The 23,028-nt window shown below is 36.8% G+C and overlaps 1 protein-coding gene across 1 annotated transcript in view; it reads right to left on the bottom strand.

Moving 5' to 3' along the window:
- Nucleotides 1–23,028, bottom strand: part of LOC150077456 (dynein axonemal intermediate chain 7-like) — a 325,962-nt gene that overhangs the window by 178,706 nt on the left and 124,228 nt on the right. The window contains exons 9-10 of the mRNA XM_090385907.1: nt 14,859–15,004; nt 674–752 (exon numbers count right to left, since the gene is read on the bottom strand). Of these exons, the coding sequence (XP_090242033.1) occupies nt 674–752; nt 14,859–15,004 (225 nt within the window). The remainder of the gene's footprint in view (nt 1–673; nt 753–14,858; nt 15,005–23,028) is intronic.

A 23,028-nucleotide genomic window follows, 5' to 3' on the forward strand; every position in this document is an offset into this window, starting at 1 on the left:
GTCACAGGCTCAAACCCCAGTCTAATCAAGAAGTGTGTGCTACACACTGCTGCTCCTGCCCACCTGGCTACGGAGGCGCCACCCAGATGCAAAGGCCCCCAGAGCAGTGGGGAAAACTTTCTTTTAGGGGTTTTCGGGGTCAAGAAAAATAGTGGTGGTGGTGGTATTATTTTGGCAGTCAGATGCACAGGCACAGAGTTGGTACTTCTCCATGGAAAGTCTTATGGTGGGGAGGGGGAAGGAATCTCAAAATACATATTTCTTGAGCAAATTCGGCAGTTAATGGCACAATTTTATGGAGCACTCTTTCAGCTCAGTTTTCACTAGTTGTGGGGGGGCCTCCCCAGTCAAAGTGTCAGGTGGAAATGTGGCTGCCACGTTATATTGGCAGCCTCTCTATAGCCCCATTGCCAGCCACATGGTGATGTGGCTGGCAATGGGGGCTATAGAGAGGTTTCTCACCAGTGAGATCCTCAGTTCTTTATCTTCTTGTGTGAACACTTTTTTTGTGAGTTAGATAGCACTTGAAATATATATTTACGGCAAGAAATCACACAGCTGAAAAACACGCGACCAGACAGTAAGGTAGCCATATTGGCAATCATAAAATCAAATGGTGAAAAACACATTGACTTAAAAGGAAACAGAAATGATATTTAATCAGTAAAATTACCTACTAATGATTCACGTTTTACAGCATCACCATCTTCAAGTGGTTCCTCTACAGACAAATTGGTGGAAGAACCTTGTGGCTGGAAGATTTTTTCTTTTATAACTGTTGTTTAAGAATATAAGCAGAGATATGGTGATTAAAAATATTTAACATGTATTTAATTAATTTTTATCTAATTCAGGGGAAATTTCAATACAAAAAAGGTTTCGAGTTACAAAAAACACCTTAGATATACTTGGAATCTAAACACATGAAATTTCGATGCTGGTATGGAAGCTAGGATGAATAAAAGGTAAAAAGACAAAATTAAGACCATCCCAGTATTTTTATACGATGATGATGATCACCCACAGTAACTCTTTTGTGGCTATTACAGGTGGCCTTCCTAGATCTGGCAAACCATCCAAGGGCTGGCAAATTTAGTTCTCCGATTGACGTAGTAGTAGTAGTAGTAGTAGTAGTGGCATGTGATGCAAGAAAGCAAATGTATGAGCGTATGCAGCATCAGCCAAAAAAAAAAAAAAAAAAAAAAAAAAAATCACACCATTCCCTCCAAATGCCTGTCCAGTTCCTCCTTAAATTTATTTAACCTGTCAACTTCCACAATGACAGATGGAAATTTGTTCCAGCAATTAACCACCCGCTGACTAAAGGCAAATTTCCACACATCTATTCTACATCTGTCTTTTCTTAATTTGAATTTATGCCCCCTTAGGTTCATAATCTGAACAAGTGGAAGGAACCCATCAGAATTCAGCGTGCTCAACCCATTCAAGGCCTTATACACCTCAATCAGATCGCCACGCAGGTGCCTAGTCTCCAGCCACTGCAATTTGCAGAACTTAAGCCTCTCTTGGTAAGAGGATCCCTTCATTCCCCTCACCAATCTTGTTGCCCTTCTCTGTACACGCTCAAGTAAATCTACATCCTTCCTAAAATGAGGCCTCCAGACCTGTATGCAGTACTCAAAGCATGGCCTGACCACTGCCTTATACAGAGGGACAATCACCTCCTTTTCCCTGCTAGCAAAATTCCTATATATCATTGACAAAACCCCATGACCTGCCCTGGCAGCCTGTCTGCATTGCTCAGAAAACTTCATATCTGACTGCACAATTACTCCCAGGTCTTTTTCACTTTCTACCACCTTAATAGTACCACACGGTACGTTTCTCTGGGGTTACTTCTACCCATATGCAGTACTTTGCATTTGTCAAGGTTAAACTTCAGTTGCCACATCTTAGCCCATCTGCCCAAATTATCTAGATCCTGTTGCAGTAGCACACTGCCATTAACAACCCTGCCAACCTTTGTATATCTGCAAACTTCGACACTAAGCCTGATATACCTTCATCAATATCATTGATAAATATACAAAACAACAGAGGACCCAACACCAAACCCTGTGAGACTCCACTAATAGCATTAGTCCACGAAAAGCAGCACCCATTAATTACCACCCTCTGTCTTCTCCCACTCAACCATCCTTTTATCCATTGTAGCAACTTACCCTTAATACCATTCTGCTCCAATTTGTACAATAGTCTTCCATGTGCAAGTGTCAAAAGCTTTCCTGAAATCCAAATATATGATATCAAAATTATTTTTTGCATCCAGTTCCTTTGTAACCACATCATAATATCCTATCGAATTTGTCAGACAAGACTTTCCCTTAACAAACCCATGCTGTGTCTGAATTATTGCTGCAGTCTTGTCTAGATGATCCTGCAATGCATCTTTAACCAGTGACTCCATTATTTTAACCGGAACAGAAGTTAAACTAACTGGTCTGTAATTACTCGTGTCACCCTTCGATCCCCCCTCTTTGTGAATTAGGGATACATATGCACATCTTCAGTCCATGGGGACCTCCCTTGAGTCCAAGGATGCTCTCATAATTATGGCTAAGGGTTTGCTTAGTCACTTTGCTGCCTCCTTTAATATAACTGGATAGATACCATCCACCCCCAGGTACCTTTCTTATGTTTAACTTCAACAATTTCTCCTCCACTTTGCTCTCAGTTATTACAAAATCATTAAGCACCCTGCTAGAATTTGATAACCTTCTGCCATTTTCAAACCTTAATAACTCCTCATGTGTGAATGTAGATGCAAAATACTCATTCAGTTTGTTTGCTATCTGAGCAGGATCATCAACAGTCAAACCATCGATATCAAGTGGACCAATCAGATTCATCCCCTTCGTTTTACTACATCTACTGCTACTGTTATCAATGGGAAATAAATAAATAAATAAATTATCTGTTTACACTCCGGGACGACCAAACGAGTTCACAAGATAGACAGAATACAAGAAACAGCACCGTATTCAGCAGTCACGGGCTTGAACCCCGGTCACTCAAGGCACGTGTACTTGTGCACCCGTGCGCCTGACCACTAGGCTATAGCGGAAACTCAAATGGTTTCAACAATATTAAGCTTATATAACATATTCATTGAACACTCTAGATTTTAGTTGTCTGGAGTGTTCAGGATGTATTATGTGATTGATGCATTTGTGAAAAACACTAACACAGACATTCATCCATTTATATTTGACCATAAAAAAAATTTTTAATTTCAAAGTCATTTAATTGATGCACTTTTCCTATTCATACACTATGTAACAATGTTTACAATTTGGAAATTTCTTGTACACTTTAACCTACATTTGCCTTTAAATATGCCACAGAATATCAAGCTATGCAGCCACTCCACTTACAGTAGACACAAGTCTATTGCAGAAATGGCTGCATAACTAAAGAAACTTGAGAATAGGACTACAGAAAAGTGACTGCGTAAAAATTTTAGTGTTTATTAGTCAACTGTGTATGTACATAAAGTATTTTGGAAGGAAAAATAATGTATTTTATTATTTTATTTTTACTTTACTCTGCTCTATTGTACACTATAATGCTTTTTCATGTACTGAACATTAATTTTCTCTGAATACAGGATACGCTTATTTTTCAATATTCAAAGGAAGGCATGTATAATAATGTTGCCATTTCTATTCTGGTAAACATTTCAGTTACGCTTTTATAAATAAATCTTAAGAGACACTTTATAGCTGCCAACCCTTTATTTCTTTTATTACTCTGCATTCTGTATTCCAAAAACACCCTGTATCCTGGAATTATTTGGCGCAAGTGAAAAATATCTACACCATGCTCCAAATAAAAACATCAAGTAATCTATAACTAATTTAATTTGGGGGACATACACGTTCCATAAAAGAGGTTAATAATGCATAGTTCATGTCTTAACACACCTTAGTTAAAAAAAAAAAATTTTTTTTTATTTATTTTTTTTATAATAAAGTTATGTGTTGTAGTTGTTGAATACACATTTATTTACACAAAAGCTTGGTGTATCCTGAGGAATATGAGGGCTTTCAGATCACTTAAGGAACTACCCATCTACTCAGAGACATAATTATCTCATAATTAACTTAGAATGAGTGAGAGTGTGTGTGGGGGGGGGGGAATATATTGAAAATACTGCTTAGGATTAGGATTACAATTTTTAGGCACATTAGAAACATAGGCTATTATGTACCAAGACAAGATTAGAGAGGGTTAAAAATAAATTGTGGTAACACCGAGAGAGGTGATCTCATCAAAAGGTTATATAAGTAAAAGGATAAAAGACAGTATATGTAATAAAAATATATATTCGGAATTTTAAATATATGTATACAAATTAACATGTAAAAATTTAAAAATAGCTGACACATTGTCACTGTTGAATAAAATCCGACTTGAATTATACATTCAGATTAAAAGCAGTAAAAGAGATATCATTAAAATCTGTGCAGTCAATTAAAATATGCTTAATGGATAAAATTGTGCCAAAGGACTCAACACAGGAGGATCAGTGGTCCTCAGCAAAAAAGGATGCGTCCTATGTGGGACTGAGCAAAGAACAACGTCTTCTTTGCAATCCCTACAAAAAAGCTAGACTGCCATGGTTTAATTACAGGCTTTATCTGATGTAATTTATTTGAGGTTTGTTAATTTTGTGAATTCTGCCACTGGGAATGAATCTTGTTGTGCATTATTTGCCTGTAGCCTCTATAGGGAACTGACAGGTAATGATGATTAGTGGGAATTGCTGCAGTACCAGCCAAATCATTTCCTCTGATTCCAATGTAGCTAGAAATCTAGCAGAACTGGATATCGAATTTATGTTCATAAAGAGTATGTGGACAAGACTGGATGAGGTTTGTACCTCAAAGGTAATAGAATCAGAGATTGTACCTCAAAGAATCAGAGTATAAAATAAACTGTTGCTATTTACAAGTTCTGATGTGATCCATCTCAACAGCATGCAGCACTGCAGTGTACATATTGCATTCAGGGAGAATCTGCTCAGATATAGTAGGATCTATAAAGATGACAGCAGATCCTACACACAATTCTGACTACAAACTGTTTATGTAAACTGGCAAGAAGTCAGAATTTTCAGCTTGGTATGTTGAATAGGGCTGTAGGTCGACAGATGATGGAGTATATAACTTTACCCAGTTCCTAAGGGAAAAGTTACATGCTGGAATGTGTGCATGCCAGGGTGGAAGGGGCTGCTTTGGTGCATGATGTTCTAGCATGATGTTAAGCTCTCTGATTAGTTCTTGGACACAAGTACCGAAAGGATGATTGGCAGTCGGATGGACAGTGGGAAAATTTGTACAATGTAGGATGGTCCGATGGTAACTGCATAGTAGGGTACATCAGTCCACACTCCAAGATGTAGAGGAGAGAGCATGGAGAATATTCAGGCCTCTTGTGCACATTGTATGGAGTTGGCAGATGTGTTCAAGAAAGGTCAACTTCTTATCAATTACAAGTCCTGCAAATTTTGTGTCTTGCACTATGGGAATAGCATTTTGTCTAAGCCTCAATTCAGGTTCAGGATGAAGGTTCCACTTAACAAAATGTACGCAAACAGCTTTCTGAGGCACTTGTACAACTGAAAGGATATTTTAAAAAGGATCTAGTACAGTATCTCTTTTAATTTTCCAGTGTAACATTATCCAGATCAAAATTTTCTTATAGTACACACAAACAGAATACAAAAAGCAAATAGGGATGTTCTTGGGAAAAGGTCCATATACAATACATGATTTCATCAAAGAGTGACATAAATAGTGTAAAGGAGTACATTCAATGGATTAACTCACACATCTTAATTTGTCATAAAAGGTTGGTTCAAATGTAAGACCATCCAAAATAAGGAAAATTCCAACATCGGCAAGGATCAGGCCCCAATATTGCCAGCTGACTGTATTTTTCCATTTTCCTATAATCATTCCATACAGTAGCTAGAATTTTTGGGCCTTTTGCAAAGACCATAGTAGGATCCCTCCTTTCTGTTTCTATTAAAATGAACTGTCAATACTTTAGATATAAAAAAAAAAAAATTTATAATGTACATTTTAAGTGATATTCAACAAATCTAAACTATTAAAAAAAGTTGGTACATCAAAATAAGCAATTTAATTATCTATATCATTATAATGAGGTTAATTTATAATTTTTTTTTCTTGTTTAAAAATTCATCTTACTTGCCTTTATGCGTGAAAAAATCAATTTTGTGCATTTCTGTGTTCAGCAGTTAGTATATCGAGATAATTTAATCTGATCTTGTAGTCTTTCATTATTTTTAATTTAATAAATGACTATTCAGCATTAGCTCCATTACCAAAACATTATGTATAAATATCCTACTATTATATAATATTATTATTTGATATAGTTTTCTTTGTTATAATATTTATAAAAAAATTATCAGAACAGACTTGTGCACTTCCCATCATCATGGGGTCTTATGGTTTCCTAATTCTTACATCAGTTACACCTGTGAAACATTCTCACTTTCATTGTTGGACTACTGTTTTAAATCCCCTGATTTTAATTCTCACTCTGAGAACATCATTTAGGTAGCAATGAAATCCATTATTCCTCATTCTGCCAAAAACTACCCATTATTTAAATCAGGGCTCCAAAACTCTACTAGCTTTCTTAGTGCAGATGAATAACTTTTGGTGACTGGGCGGTAGAGTTTTACCTTTACCAAAAACAAATTTAAAAAAATAAATGATTTTGGGGATCTACTTTAGTTCTTGGTGTTAAAGATAACTATACATTGAAAGAAGAACAGTTGTATAAAGGTTTATTGCAGACATATATAAATAATATAAATTAGATTGTTACCAGTAATGCAAGCAATTATGGTGATAATAGAATCAGAAAAGAAAGGCATAGTAGCTTTAATGAATGAATTATAATTGGTTTTTTCATGATGGATTAAATTTGTTATCTGTATATTAATATCGCATAGTTTTGTTTTGTAAAAAAATCACGAATACATCTTCCATACCAACTTACATTGCTATAGTAATTTGTAACAGAATAGCAAACTACATTGCTTTCTTAATAGTGGTGTTATACTGTTTTTTTTTCCCCAGACAAGGGTTTCTTTAAGATTTCCTTTTTATTTAAAAAACAAAATTGTAAGATAGGAAAATAATGGAATTTCAAAGATCTTAAATCATAATGTGTTTTAAAATGTAGTTTACTGTAGAGTTATATCCAGAAATAATTGAAATTATCCACTGAGACTACTTCTTAATAAGTGTTAGCAAAAAACTACAAGGTCTGGTATGAAAGTAATGCCTCCTAATTTTTTGCTTTCAAATGTGGCCCTGTAGATCATTTTGCTTGTCACTAGAGGTCTCTAGTTTCACCATACTGAGTGGCACTGTGATCAGTCTCGTGAGTGCAGTGCAGTGCATGGACAGTTCAAAATGAATGGTGGATGTTACAGATATACGTATCGAGCATAGAGTGATAATTGAATTTCTTATCAAGGAAGTAGTGAAGCAAAATCCATACATGTCTCAAAAATGTTTATGGTGACAATACTGTAGATGTGTGTACAGTTAGATATTAGGTAAGACACTTTAAGAGTGGGGGAAAGTGATATGGTTGACAAGCTTGCTTGAGTCTTGCTTGTGGTCTTGGAGTGTGGCACCACAATCAACTCAGATTGATATGTGGAAATGTTGAAAGCCCGCATCCATAGAGTTTGACCGGACAAAAACCTTGCTGAAGTTCTTCTTCTCCATGACAGTGCACAACCCCACACCAGTTGTGTACCCCAAACTGGGGTGCACCCCAAAATAACAGTGCACCCCAAAACTGGGGTGCACTGTTATTCCTCATCCCACCCATAGCTTGGATCTTGCACCTTCTGACTATCACCTATTTGGTCCTTTGAAGAATGTACTCTGTGGAACTCATTTTATGGACAATGACCAGCTCAAGCACAGTGTTCATGAAGCCCTCCAGAGCAAGAGTAAGGACTTTTACAGGATTGAAATAAACGTCTGACTCAGAAATGGCAGAAGTGCATAGAAAATGTAGAAAAATAACAGTATTTATTAATAATTGAGGATTAATTTATGTAAAAGACATAGCTGTAGGAATTAAATTTTCTGAGAGAAAAAATAGAGGCATTACTTCCGTATTGCTCCTCATACATATTGTCTAGAGACTGTAACAGCAAAATGAACTAAACTATGAGTAATTTTTCAAATAGGCCTCTGGGGTTGGAAAAGTACTGACTCATAATAAATGAAACTTTATTAAATTAATAATAATAAGACCAGACAAAATTTTGTAAAAATAAACTGATAAAATAAAATAAAATAAAATAAAATATACTGATGGTACAATAAATGTAATAAAATAATAGATAAAATTAAAAATATAGAAATTACACTGTACGGAATTAAAAATGATTAATTAATGAACTTAATGAAATTAATGAACATTGCTGTTTTTGAACTAATGTTATTAGTGGAGTCCCCCAAGGTTTGGTGTTGGGCCTATTGTTGTTTTCCATATTAATCAATGATACTGATGAAAGCATATCAGGCTTAATGTCCAGGTTTGGAAATTATGCAAAAGTTCGCTGGAGTGGTTAATAACAGTAATGATGGTATGCTACTGCAACAGGGTCTAGAAAAGTTATGAAGATTGGCTGAGAAATGGCAACTGAAGTTTAACAATGACAAATTCAAAGTACTGCATATGGGTTGCAGCAATTGCAGAATTCAGCCCAAACTCTGTATCAAACTGCCCAGAGTTGTTTCTGGACACTTTAATACCAGAAAGTAACAAACACCAGGAAGGTGCATCCTGATACCCACTATGCCATGAGGAGATGTGCCACAACTAAGTACAAACCACAGCTAACTTCAAGTGTCATGTACCAAATGTCTAAACCATTCAAAAAAAATAAAGAATCAGTAGTAAAACCACCAGCAAATCCTGCACCAGTATAAGACTGGTGCCAGCAAGGACAAAGACAACAGAAGAAGGAATAGCAGAACAGAAAAAGGAGGAAGAATAATAAGTAAAAACCTGATAGAAAACACAAAGGAAAAAAGACAAAAATTAAAAGGAAATAGAAGGTTGAGATATAGATCCCATACAGGATAAGCTGTGCCATACAGATGATCCCACCTCAGGATCAGCCACAGACCAGAAGTAGATATTAGACAAGAAAATACAGTGGTCATTTCTCATTCTACAATGTACAATTAACTGTCCAAGTTGAAGGTGGTGATGAAGATGGTTACAGTTAAACACAATGGTAGTGATGATAGTGGTATCATTAACTGGAGATGATGAAGGTAATGGCCTGAACTGAAGTACAAGTGATGAGTTGTCAACATCTGGCAAAGCTTTATGAGTAAAATCTTGCAGAAGATTAAACTTTTCTTTGGAATCCAAAAGAGATGATTAATTGCCAGGAGAAAATGATTGATACAAAGCAGACAGAGGCTAATGAACATCCAAGTAATAGGAACAGGTGAAAAGAACATGCTCTCAGTCTTCTGGGCAGCTACAGTTACAGAGGGAATTATCAGACAAATTAAAAATAGCAAGTTTAGCACAAGGGAACCATGACCAGTCAGAAGAAAAAGAATATAGAGACTTGGACAGAACCATTTCAGAACAAACTTTTGTAAAGCAAAACACACAGATAGGATGAATTTTTATATGACCATAGCTTTGGAAAAAGAAGACCATCAATCTTGCTAAAAAAAGGTGGACTAGGTGGTTCCAGCAACAAGTCTTTTCAGTTTTAGAAGAAAAGTAGATATTAAGAGTTAGGTCGAAAGTCAACAAAAATGAGCAACTAAGATAGAAGCAAAAACCTCAATAAGCAATTTGGAGGTCCAAAGGTAAGCAACCATTTAAAACCTGTAGCAAAACTGTTGAGACTGTTATGACAGGAACCACTCATCAAGAACACATGCTTTTGAATGGAAAAGTATTTACCCTGGTAACCTTAGTATACAAAAAAAAACAGCAGCCAATCCCACAAGTATGAATCAGAACACACCACTTTGTACAAAAGATGAAGAGCATAGTAGCTAATAACCAAGGATTGATGTGACAGATAGACAAGCACAGAAGTACATTTCACTATTTTATCAAAAGGTGCAGGACATGTTTCTGGAACTTTAATTTACAAACTAAAATGATATTCAAAAATTTATGTGGGTCACCCATGGAGAAAGAGTAATCAAAAAGTTTAACAGTCAGAAGCCTGAAAATGTTCAGGTTGCCCTTAAGACAGAAAAGTTTAGTCTTGTCAGGAGAGATGGCAATTTATTAATAACAGATCAAGAGCACAGATCATTCATGATGTTATTGGAAATACTTTCAGAGAAGAAAGAGAATTTCCAAAGCCTAGAAGTGTTAGGTTGTCAACATATGTGACTTTAGAAGCATGGAGTTAAACAGAGCAGCCACTCTCTAGAACCAAGTCTGAGATGAGCTGATGGTGCACTGAACCTTGTGGGCATCCACAAGAGACAAAGTGACTAAATTACTGAGTTCCAGAAATGACCAGGACAGAATGGTGGAGAAAATGTTACATGTTAAACTATAGAGTTGAGGATACTCAGCAACCTTAAGGTGAGCAAAAAAAAGCTGCCCCACCAAAGAAGTCAAAGGCTCCAGAGAAATCTACGAAAATAGCCAGTGTATTTTTAAAAGTAAAGACTGTTTACTCTGTAAAGAAGTTCAGCCAAACTGATCAGAGGACTTTTAAAAGTAAAAAGGTAAAAAGGTAGTCTAAACAGGCAGCAATAAGTTGCTCAAGGGTTTACTAGAATTGGATAGCAGTGCAATAAGATGATAAGTCTTATCAGAAGTAGAAACACCACATTTGGGATTAATTTTAATAATGCCACTTTCCAAAGGTCAGGAAAGGTTGCCCAATTCAAACATTTATTATTGAGTGTAACAAAGACAGATGGGTAAAGTTTATGTGGCCATCTGATAAAAATCTCCTCAAGATTATCAAGTCCAGGACAACTATTATTATTGATTTTAGAGATCGCCAAAACAACTTCTGACTGGGTGAAGCAAGGAGAGGAGTGGATTCAGAAGGAATGTAGGCACTGTTGAGAGCTAATTTGCTGATGACAGTGGCGTATCCAGGTAACTTCGTAAAGGAGGGCATGACAACCAGGCTTTTGAGTTTTTTATTTTGGACACCTCCTGCATTCTGTTTCTTTAATTTCAAAATTTTGGTTATGGGGGGGTCATATACCCCCTCTGCCCACCCCTGAATATTCCCCTGGCTGACAAATAGAAAGGGCACAGATGGGGGTCAGTTGAGGGAAGAAGAGCATCAAGTATAGCATTGACAATGCTAATCCAAGTAAAATTTCAGTTGTGACAGTCAAATAAATGGTAAATTTCAAAATTTCTGAAGGGTAAACCTTGTTTCAAGAAGGGCTATGAAGAGTCCCCCAAGGGTAAGAATTACCTGTAGTTAGAACATGTTATCTCCAAAAAGTAGATCTGCCACTGTCATTTATGAGCTTGATGTTTTGCCTTTTGAGGTAATGATATTAATTTTTAAGCTGATCAACATCTATGGTTGGCCAGTTCCTGTGATGTCACTGGAAGGACCAGCAAATACAAAAAACATGACAGTACAAGACAAGTCATGACTTCAGAGTTTTATATATTTAGGCTATATTTTCATCTTAGCAGCACAACAGCTGGCCTTGAACAAGGCATCCTGGACATAAAATGCAAATCAGATGCAAAATACAATGAGAAATAGCATTGAATATAGAGTCAATTCCAAGGAAAGAATTGAAGAGCATCATCAAAAGGAAACTAGAATATGTGTTTAAGAGAAAAGGGGCAAAGGTCCTTCCTTTTCAGAAAAGAAATATCTGAAAAAGGAAGACTTAATATCAAAGGTGATCAGTAAAGCCTAATTATTATTATTATCAGCAGTAGTAACAGTAGTGGCATATGATGCAAGAAAGCAAGCTTATAAAGGATCAGTTAAAAAAAAAAAAATCCTCTCACATCACCTGTCCAAACCCTCCATTGATTTGTCTATTTCTTCCATAAATTTATTCAAACACCCCCCCCCCAGCAGGATTAGGGAGATGATTATTCCTTTGAATTCTGTAAGTCTAATTTTTGGAAGGATGTGGTTCTGTTGGAATGAGTACAGAGAAGAACAAAAAGATTAGTGTGGGAAACAAAAGGGTACTCTTACTAAGAAAGGCTTCAGTTTTACAAACTGCAACAATTGGCAATGAGCCACCTGTGAGGATACTTGATTGAGGCTTTTAAGGCCGTGAATGGATTGAGTAAGCTCAATGCTGATGGAATCTTTCCTCTGCTCGGATTACACAAATGAGTGAGCACAGATTTAAATTGGGGAAGGATGTTGCAGGTTGGATGTGCAGAAATTAGACTTCAGCCAGAGAATGGTTGCTTGTTGGAGCAAATTCTCACCTGGTGTTATGAAGGTGGGTAGTCTGAATAAATTCAAGGAAGAATTAAATAAATAATTAGGAGGATGGGAAGTGATGGCTTTTCTTTTTTTTGGCTGATGCTAGGCTATATAAGTTTGCTTTCTTGCATTGTTTGTCACTACTGCTGCTAATAATAATAATAAACAGTCTTTCCTGTTAGCATTGCCTTTAATTTGCTTTTCTATTTCATTGCTTTGAATTTGCTTAATGTTTGCCTTATAATGCTATATTTCCCATTACAGCTCTCTGAACTTAACAATAATGCTCAGCACACTGCAAGAGCAGAGTTCTTAACCACACATCTTGCTCCCACCCACATATTAGTATGTATATACTTCTTCACTTCCCTTTATCACTGCAGCTTAATGTATGATGGTGACAGTATTGCTATTATGTGTCATACTTAATCCTATTCACACTTGGCTGTGTGCATGTGTGTGTGTGTGTGTGTGTGTGTGTGTGTGTGTGTGTGTGTGTGTGTGTGTGTGTGTGTGTGTGTGTGTGTGTGTGTGTGTGTGGCACATCGGTTGTACATTATCTGACCATTTTATTAGAGCCATGGAAGTTTGGCCTATATGGAACAAACTGCAATAATACACAAATCAGAGGTCACATGCCATGTGACATGCTGAAAAAGCAGCATAAAGCTGTGCAATCTGACAAGTGCCTAAATCAGTTCAACAATGGGGAATATACAGGATCTTATGAACAACAAAGAGGTATGATTTCAGGTAAACATTTATCATGTGCAATAGGAAAGAGAATGGCTGCATTCATCAAATGTTCGAAGACTAGTGTCAACTGAGTTTTCACAAATGAAAAACTTGGAAAATAAACAGGTGCAATACAGCCAAAAATGCAAGGTGACAAAGTGAGATACTCAAATGGAATATATTACCAAGTTTAATCATCCCTGAATGACAGAACAATTAATCTTTGTATTTAATGTAAGAATATCACAAGGCAGCAGTACCTATACCATGCAAAAACTCAAAGAATGCATTAAAGAAACTCAAAGAATTCACAGAAGCAAATCTTGGATGCCAACTAGAAAACGCCATTAGTGCCTAATTTACTTTTTGGCATCAACAGAAGAGTGCACATAAGAAGGATATGACATAAGGCACTAGAAAAACCTTGTTGTGTACTGATAATACAGACTGCTGGAGGAGGTTTAACATACGGGAGATGTTTTCGTAGAATACCTTCATTCCTCCTGATCATGGAAGGCAACCATGAATGCCAGAACATATCTCAACATTTTTACAGATTTGATACAACCAGCAAAATACAGGGTACTTGCAAGATGGAAATGCAGTATTCTAATATGCTGAATGTGTAAAGGAGTGGTTTGATGAAAACAAGGAAGACTTCTTGCACATGTTCTGGCCAGCTCACATCTTGGTCCCACTTAGCATCTATGGGATGAATTGAAAAGGCATGAATGCCAAACATAATCCTCTCCCCATGTCATTCCATTAGGACAGTTTTGTTACAATAATAGTAGAATATTCGACGAAGATAAAGAAAGCCAACATGAGAACGACGAGAAACGTCGGATAACTTACACGGAAAATTAGTTTCATGATATGGCATTCTAGCGCTGTTCACTCAGTAAACAGACGGTAAGAGTTATCAGTCTGGAGCAAAGTCGAGAATGATGTGCAGATTGGTGCGCGAACAAAACACATGATAACATCGGTTTAGCATCACTTTAGTAGCACTCAGAAGCAAGCACTAGTGGTAACTTGCCATAATCGCACATGCCCTAATGAACGCTTTCCATAATGGTGAAAAAAAGTCAGGTTACCTCCACTTGAATCACAGTCATATTTAGAAATACATTCATAAAAAAATTTATTTTTTTATGACTGCATTTTTATTTTCGATTTCGGCTCCAGACCGATAACATCTACTGTCTGTTTACCAAGCGAGCAGCGCTAGAGTCCGGTGTCGGGAAACTAATTTTTCGTGTAAGTTATCCGTTTCTCATCGTTCTCGTTTTGGCTTTCTTTACCTTAGCCGAATATTCCTTATATCACTTTTTAGCACCTTGCTAATTCTATGCCACAATGTGTGGAGTAGTGGTTCAGGCATTTTCCAATGTGGTGTTACCTCATAGTCCTAATAACATGGTCAGGCAGAGTATAGTAGTTTAATAATGTTCCAGCATATCTAAAAAAAAAAAACAGAAATATTTTCCAATTTTCGTTCACTTTAAGAAAGATTTAAAGCATTTAAGAATTACATATTATGGTCTTAAAATTATCAGAAAAATGATTATTTGAAGTTGAAAAAAATTTATAAATTAATACTAACAGCCAATTCCACTGAACTAGAGGCCACTTCTTCAGTTGAAGCCTTAGCTTCAGGATTAATGGTATTTTCTCCAGATTCTCTGGTTATCTCTGTGTCAACAGCAGTTTTTGAAGAAGGTTTTCTTGTTAGGGTGCTCTCAACAGTTTCTGGAAAAAAATTAAAAATTTTAATAAAATAATATGCCTATAGAGTGATTTACTATCACTGCTTGGTCTGATCACATCTTATTTTATGTAAACTGCACATAAAATAAAAGACATGATTTCCCATAATACCTGATATATTCCATTAATTATGCATATGATTAATATTTAAAATTACACCTTACACTAACTTGTTTGGTCACTAAATATTCATTTAATGAGATATCACCTCTTACTTTAAAAAAAAAAAAAAAGTTAATTTCACAATAAAAAAAAAAGATTTAGTCTGAATGGGCAAACAGAAAGAATATAAATGTAATGAAGCATAATTAGTATAATGATAAGGTAAAGCCAAAAAGCAGTTAAAAAAATTTTGTTTGGCTTATTGATTCAATAGTTATTTTATAATTAATTATCATTAGAAGAGGAATATGATGCAAGAAAGCAATCTTATATAGCATCAGCCAAAAAAAAAAAAAAACCCTTCCTGTTCCAAAAGTTTTTCTTGTTCAGCCTTCAATTTATTTCAGCTTTCAACTTCCATAATGGCAGATGGAAGTTTGTTCAAACATTCAACCACCTGCTGGCTAAAGACAAATTTCCACACTTCTAAACTTGTCTTTCCTCAATTTGAATTTATACCCCGTCACGTCCACAATCTGAGCAAGAGGAAGAATCCCATTAGCATTCAGCTTGCTCAAATCATTGAAGGCCTTATACATCTCAATCAGATCTCCTTATCGGTGCCTAGTCTCGAGACTGCAATTTGCAGATATTAAGCCTTTCTTGGTAACAGCAACACTTTTTTCCACTCACTAATCTTGTTATCCACCTCTGTAATCGTTCCAGCAGCACAAGATATTTCCAAAAATGAAGCATCCAGACTTGTATGCAGCACTCAAGGTGTGGCAAGACTACTGCCTTATACAAGGGAATAATCACCTGCTTATCCCTGCTAGCAAAATTCATAAATATCATTGACAACACCCAATGAGCTATTCTTGCAGCCTGTTTGCACTGATCAGAAAACTTCCTACCTGATTGCAAAATTATTCCAGGTCTTTTTCATTCTCCACTAACCATAGCGTAGTACCGCACAGTTGATATGTTACTCTTGGGCTACTGCTACCAATAAACAGCACTTTGCATTTGTCAATGTTAAACTTCAGTTGCCACCTCTCAGCCCATATGCCCAACTTTTACAGATCATGTTACAGTACTGTCATTAACAACCCTATCAACCTTCATACTGCCAGCAAATTTGGACATTAAGCCTGATATACCTTCATCAATATCATTGATAAATACAGAAAACTCCAATGGTCCCAACAGAGACCCCCTGGGTACCACCAATAATAAAATTACCATTAGCATTAGTTGAGGCATATGATGCAAGAAAGCAAGCTTGCAACAACAAATGGAAGTTAGTTCAGCAATTAACTACCAGCTAGCTAAAGGCAAAATCCCTCACATCAGTTCTACAACTGTCTTTCCTCAATTTGAATTTATGCCCCCTCAGGTTCCTAATCTGAGCAAGGGGAAGAATCCCAAAAAAATTCAATGTGCTCAACCCATTCAAGGCCTTGTACACCTCAATCAGACCACCTCGCAGGTACCTAGTCTCCTGATGCTGCAACTTGCAGAACTTCAGCCTTTCTTTGTAAGAGCAACCCTTTGTTTCTCTCACGTACTTGTTGTCCTTCTCTGTACTCGTTCTAGCAACTCTACATCCTTCCTAAAATGAGGCCTCCAGACCTGAACGCAGTACTCAAGGTGTGGCCTGACCATTGCCTTATACAAAGGTATAATCACCTCCTTGTCGCCGCTAGCAAAATTCCTATATATCATTGACAAAACTCCATGACCTGCTCTGGCAGACCGTTTGCACTGCTCAGAGAACTTCATATCCAACTGCACAATTACCTCCAGGTCTTTTTTCATTCTCCACCTCCCTGAGTGTAGTACTACACAGTTGGTACGTTTCTGTTGGATTATTGCTACCCATATGCAGTACTTTGCATTTGTCAATGTTAAAATTCAGTTGCCACTTCTCAGCCTATCTACCTAACTTTTCTAGACCCTGTTGCAGTAGCATACTGTCTTTACTATCATTAACAATCCTGCCAATCTTTATACCATCTACAAACCTGGACATTAAGCTTGATATACCTTCATCGATATCATTTATAAATACATAAAGCAACAATGGACCCAGCACCGAACTCTGGGGTACTCAACTAATAACATTAGTCCATGTAGAGCAATGTCCATTGATAACCACTCTCTGCCATCTCCCACTCAACCATCTCTTTATCCATTGCAGCAACTTGCCCATAATGCCATACCTCCAATTTGTACAGCAGTCTTCCATGTGCAACAGTATGAAAAGCTTTCTTGAAATCCAAGTATATGATATAAAAATTATTTTTTGCATCCAATTCATTTGTAACCACATCGCAGTATCCAAACAAATTGGTCAGACAAGAATTCCCCTTAACAAACTCATGCTGTGTCTGAACTATTACTGCAGTCTGGTCTAGGTGATCCTGCATCACTTCTTTAACCAGCGAGTCCATTATTTTCCCCGGAACAGAAGTTAAACTAACAGGTCTATAATTATTTGCATCACCCTTTGTGAATTGGGGATACATTTGCACATCTCCAGTCCATGGGGACCTCTCCTGAATCTAAGGATGCTCCCATAATTATGGCCAAGGGTTTGCTTATTTCCCTCGCAGCCTCCTTCAATATAACTGGATAGATTTAATCTGCCCCAGGTGCCTTTTTTATGTTTAACTTCAACAATTTCTCCTCCACTTTGCCTTCCATTATTACAAAATAATTTAGTTCCCAGTCAGAGTTTAGTAAACTTCTGTCCTCCCCTTCCTTACAGAATTCCTCATGTGTGAATGTAGATGCAAAATACTTATTCAGTTTGTCATCTACCTGAGCAGAATCATCAACAGTCAAACCATCGATATCAAGTGGACCAATCTGAATCATCCTCTTCTTTCTAGAGTTTACATAAGTAAAGCACTCTTTGCTGTTTTTCTTTGTGTCCTTTGCCAAAGATTTCTAGTAATCTGCCTTTGCCTGCCTAACATCCTTTGTAACTTGATTACAAACCAGCTTATATCTGCCATAGGTTTCTGTGTCACCTGTTAATTTATATATATCCCATGCATTTTACTTCTCTGCCACATATCTCACTAGTTCATCTGACATCCATTTAGGCCTAAACCTTGAACAATATTTCTAATTTGGTATGAAAAGCCTAGTAACTTCCAAGATTAATTCCTTAAATCATCCCATTTAGAATTTGCTGTTGGTAACATCATCAGATGGTCCCACTATATACAATTTAAAAACGGTCTGAGACCACTGCAGTCACCTTTACAAAAGCAAATTCCCTTCCCTCTACCCCTGATGGTAGTTGCATCTTTGAGTAAATCCTACATCAGTACACTGTGATCACTGGCCACCTAGTGGTTCATTTATCTGCAGATTCTTAATGCATGAATAAATACTGCTGATAATCAGATCAAGAGTATTACTCCCTTTGGTTGCCTCTTGAACATGCTGCTGCAGAAAACAATCATCCAATAAAGCCTTTCTAGTGTGCAAGTGGCCGACCCACAAGATCCGTCTATATCTGGCAAGTTAAAATCTCCCACTATAAGACAATCTGATTCACTGTATTTCTCTGTACAGTTGTTCGTTGTGGTCATTAGGTCTATAACACACTCGTACTCTCAATTTTGCTTTTCCAGTACTTAAGTCACACCAAACTGACTGCACTGTTCATCCATATCATACTTTTCCTGAACTGGATACATTTCCTTAGATTTTATGTTTCTTAACTAACAGCATGACCCCCTCCTCCCTTTCTATCTTGTCTATCCTTTCTGTACACATTGTACTCCCCAAATTCCAATGTTGTATTCCTAATATCTGTGTGACTCGTCTCTCATTTCCTGACAATATCTGCCTTTGATGTCTTGATGAGCACCTCAAATTCATCAAATTTATTTACTATACTCCTAACATTGGTGTACATGCAAGTATACATGCACCTGTTCTCACTTTTAGTTACCCTAACAGAGCTTATGTATTTACTTGTTCCACGATGACACCAAGCAGTCCTTAAAATTCCAAGCACCTCACTTTCCAGGCTGCTGTTCATTCCATTAGAAGCAGTACAAGAATCACTTTTACCTCTGCCTGTGGCTACTGTTAATCTACTAGTGTGTGAATCCTCCAAAGCTAGCAGTTTTCCGAACCACCTAACACTGCCTCGATAACACCAGCAAATATTCTTGCACCCTTTCTATATAAGCGTATCCCATCCCTGTAAAAGCAAAATCTCCTGTTAACAAGTGCAGACGATGCTGAGAAAAATTCTACCCCATGAGCCCTGCACAATCTCTCCAGGGCCAAACTGATTGACAAGACTCTCATCATATACTCCCTCCTATTGTGTCTTTGCAGAATTGCAGACACTTTCAAATTTATCACTAACTCGCAACTTTTTTTCTTATTGACCTGTATTTCTTAAGTAAGTCTGCAGATCTCCTACTCTTAAACATGTTGACTACCAAGCTAGTTTATGAAAAAATTTCTCCCAGTGGCAAAAAATATTTAGTAAATAATTTGATTAGTAATTCTAAAATAAATACTGTAACATCAGTGATATGTTGTTTTTTTTCTCTTAAAATATGAAAAAAAGTATTTTTTTGTGTCGCATATATGTGGCTGACATGGCCCAGTAGGTTACTTTATTTCTTGAGAAGCCATGCCAGCCACATACACTGTGACTCTAATACAGCACACATGTGAAGTTTGTTTGTGATTAGTTTATTGCACGTGTGCATGCTGCAATAAACTAATCACAATAAAATAAACTCACAAACGTCGCAATAAGTTTGTCAGTATTGTTAAAATTTTGCCCAAACAAGTTCGTTAGCACACTATTATCCATTATATTATGCTGTGTGTTTATCCACAAGTTTGTACAAGTGTGTCATAAAAAAAAAAAAAAAAAAAAAAACCCTATAAAAAGCAATGACTAAAAGAAAATTTCTAAAAGAAGAGGAACTAAGAGAAATTGCTGGAAATGTTAGTAGTAGTTCAGAAGATGAAAAAGAATATTTCAACTCTGATGATTCGGTAAAAGATCGTGACGGGGATATTTCTTCAAATGAAGAAGGAGATACTGAAATACCAGAAAATATTGAAGAATTGCTTCAAGACTGGAAGGCAAAAGAAAACACTGATGAGCAATTTGAATTAACCAAAGAACCTGAGACTGAAGCGACTGAAACAAATGAAGTTATTGAATGGACTGAATATGAAGGACACCAAAAAAGATTTGATTTTATAGGCAAATTGGGACTGCAAATAGATGTATCAAGAAATATTACTTTTGGATTGCAAACAGATGTATCAAGAAATATTACTTTGGGATTGCAAATAGATGTATCAAGAAATATTACTCATCTTGAGGCATTTTCATTATTTTTTCAAGAAGCAGTCATAAATCTTATTGTAACAGAAATAAACAGATATGCAAACAGAAAATTCAGAGTACACAAGCTTCGTGGCAGATTTGTCTAAAAACGTGGGTACCAACAACTGCTGATGAGATAAGAAAGTTTTTCAGGCTTCTTACGTGGATGGGACTAGTAAGATTGGGCAGTATTGCACCTTACTGGTCAACCAAACATATCTATAAAAATAACTTAGTAACAAAAATTATGTCTTGCAACAGATCTGAATTGTTATTATGTCTCATTCACTTTTCAGACAATGAAACCACCATTCCAGGGGACAGACTCAGTAGGATACAACACCTGACAGATGTTTGCAGCTCAAATATCAGAAAATATTTTTCCCCTACCAAGATTACATCAGTGACAAAACTCTCATTCCTTGGAGGGGCAGGCTGATATTCCGACAATATATACCAAATAAAGCTCTCAGATATGGAATCAGGCTGTTCAAGTTATGTTCCACTGAAGGATATACCTGGTTCAGTAAGATTTATTCAGGTAAGTCTGAAAATTATAATAGCAAATCTGTAGGTTTAGCCTGCAAAGGTCTGTGAAGAATTATCGCAAGAACTTCTAAATGAAGATCACGCATTGTACATAGACAATTTTTCAAGCACTACACAATCTGAATTTATCTTTTATTCATCAAAAAACTCACGTTGATAGTACATTATAAGCCAGAAAAATTTATGCCTAAAGAAGTCATGTACTCAAAGCTAAATAAAGGGGAAATGATCACCAAGGAAGAAAAAAATGGAATTATTGTTCTAAAGTGATGAGATGCTCGAGATGTGAGAATATTGACAACAAAGCATACCCCAGAAATGGTTAATGGACCCTCCACCAGTAAAGAAAGATGAAAAGAAGCCAAACAAAAACCATTTCCTATTCTAGCAATAATAGATAATAAAGGAAAAGCAGGAATTGATCTGTCGGACAAAATGGGTTCATATGCCACAACGCTAAGAAAGGGGATAAAGTGGCCTACCAGCAAATTAGCGATAGAGTATATACTTGGTATATTGCTTGTCATGCCTAAATGGTGCACAAGGGTGCCACGCGAAAAAATATAAAGATAAGAAGCTTTTGGGAAGAGATAGTTACCGATTTACTAAATATAGAATGGAAAGAGAAACACAAAAAGCTAAAATGTGGTAATACTCATACAAGCCTGAAAAACAAGATGCATGGTATTTCAGAGACTGCTGGGAGCCATTGCGGTACAAGTAAACACATGGGTTGTGTTAGGGTAGCTAAGAATAGAAACAGGTGCACGTATACTTGCGTGTACACCAATGCTAGGAGTTTAGTAAATAAATTTGATGAATTTGAGGTATTGCTCAAAACATCAAAGGCAGATATTGTTGGGATATCAGAGACGTGGTGTCACACAGATATAAGGGATGCAGAACTGCAATTTGGGGAGTACAACGTCTACAGAAAGGATAGACAGGATAGGAAGGGGGGAGGGGTTATGCTATTAGTTAAGAAACACATAAAAACCAAGGAAGTGAAGCCAGTCGACATCGCTGGACAGTGCAGTGTTGAGTCAGTTTGGTGTGACATAAGCATTGGGAGATCAAAATTGAGAGTAGGAGTGTGCTATAGGCCTAATGACTCTGATGAGTATAATAAGGAACTGTACAGGGAAATAGAGTGGGCCAGTAAATCAGAGAGTCTTATAATGGGAGATTTTAATTTCCCAGATATTGACTGGAATTTGGGGGCTGGTTACTCACACACTAGCAGGGGTTTTGTGGATTTATTGGATGATTGTTTTCTACATCAGCATGTTCGGGAGGCAACTAGAGGGAGTAATACTCTTGATTTGATTATCAGCAGTGATTCTTCATGCATTAAGAATCTGCAGATAAATGAACCACTAGGTGGCAGTGATCACAGTGTGCTGAAGTGGGATTTACTGAAAGAGGTAACTACCATTAGGGGTAAAGGGAAGGGTTATTGCTTCCGTAAAGGCGACTACGATGGACTGAGACAGTATTTAAATTCTATACAGTGGGACCAACTGATGATGTTACCAACAGCAAATTCAAAATGGGAAGCATTCAAAGAACTTATCTTGGAAGCTACTAGGCTTTACATACCAACTAAGAAATATTGTTCAAGGTTTAGGCCAAAATGGATGTCAGATGAACTAATGAGGCATATGGCAGAGAAGAAAAATGCATGGGATACTTACAAATTAACACATGACACAGAAGCCTATGATAGATACAAGTTGATATGCAACCAAGTTACAAAGGAGGTTAGGCAGGCGAAGGCAGATTACGAGAAATCCTTGGCAAGGGATGCAAAGAAAAACAGCAAAGAGTTCTTTACTTATGTAAACTCTAGAAGGAAGGGGATGAATCAGATTGGTCCACTTGATATTGATGGGTCAACTGTTGATGATCCTGCTCAGGTAGCTAACAAACTAAATGAATATTTTGCATCGACATTCACACATGAGGAGTTATT

The sequence above is a fragment of the Mastigoproctus giganteus genome, chromosome 12 (assembly GCF_048544385.1).
Source record: "Mastigoproctus giganteus isolate SK-2022 chromosome 12, ASM4854438v1, whole genome shotgun sequence".
Taxonomy (NCBI): Eukaryota; Metazoa; Arthropoda; class Arachnida; order Uropygi; family Thelyphonidae; genus Mastigoproctus; species Mastigoproctus giganteus.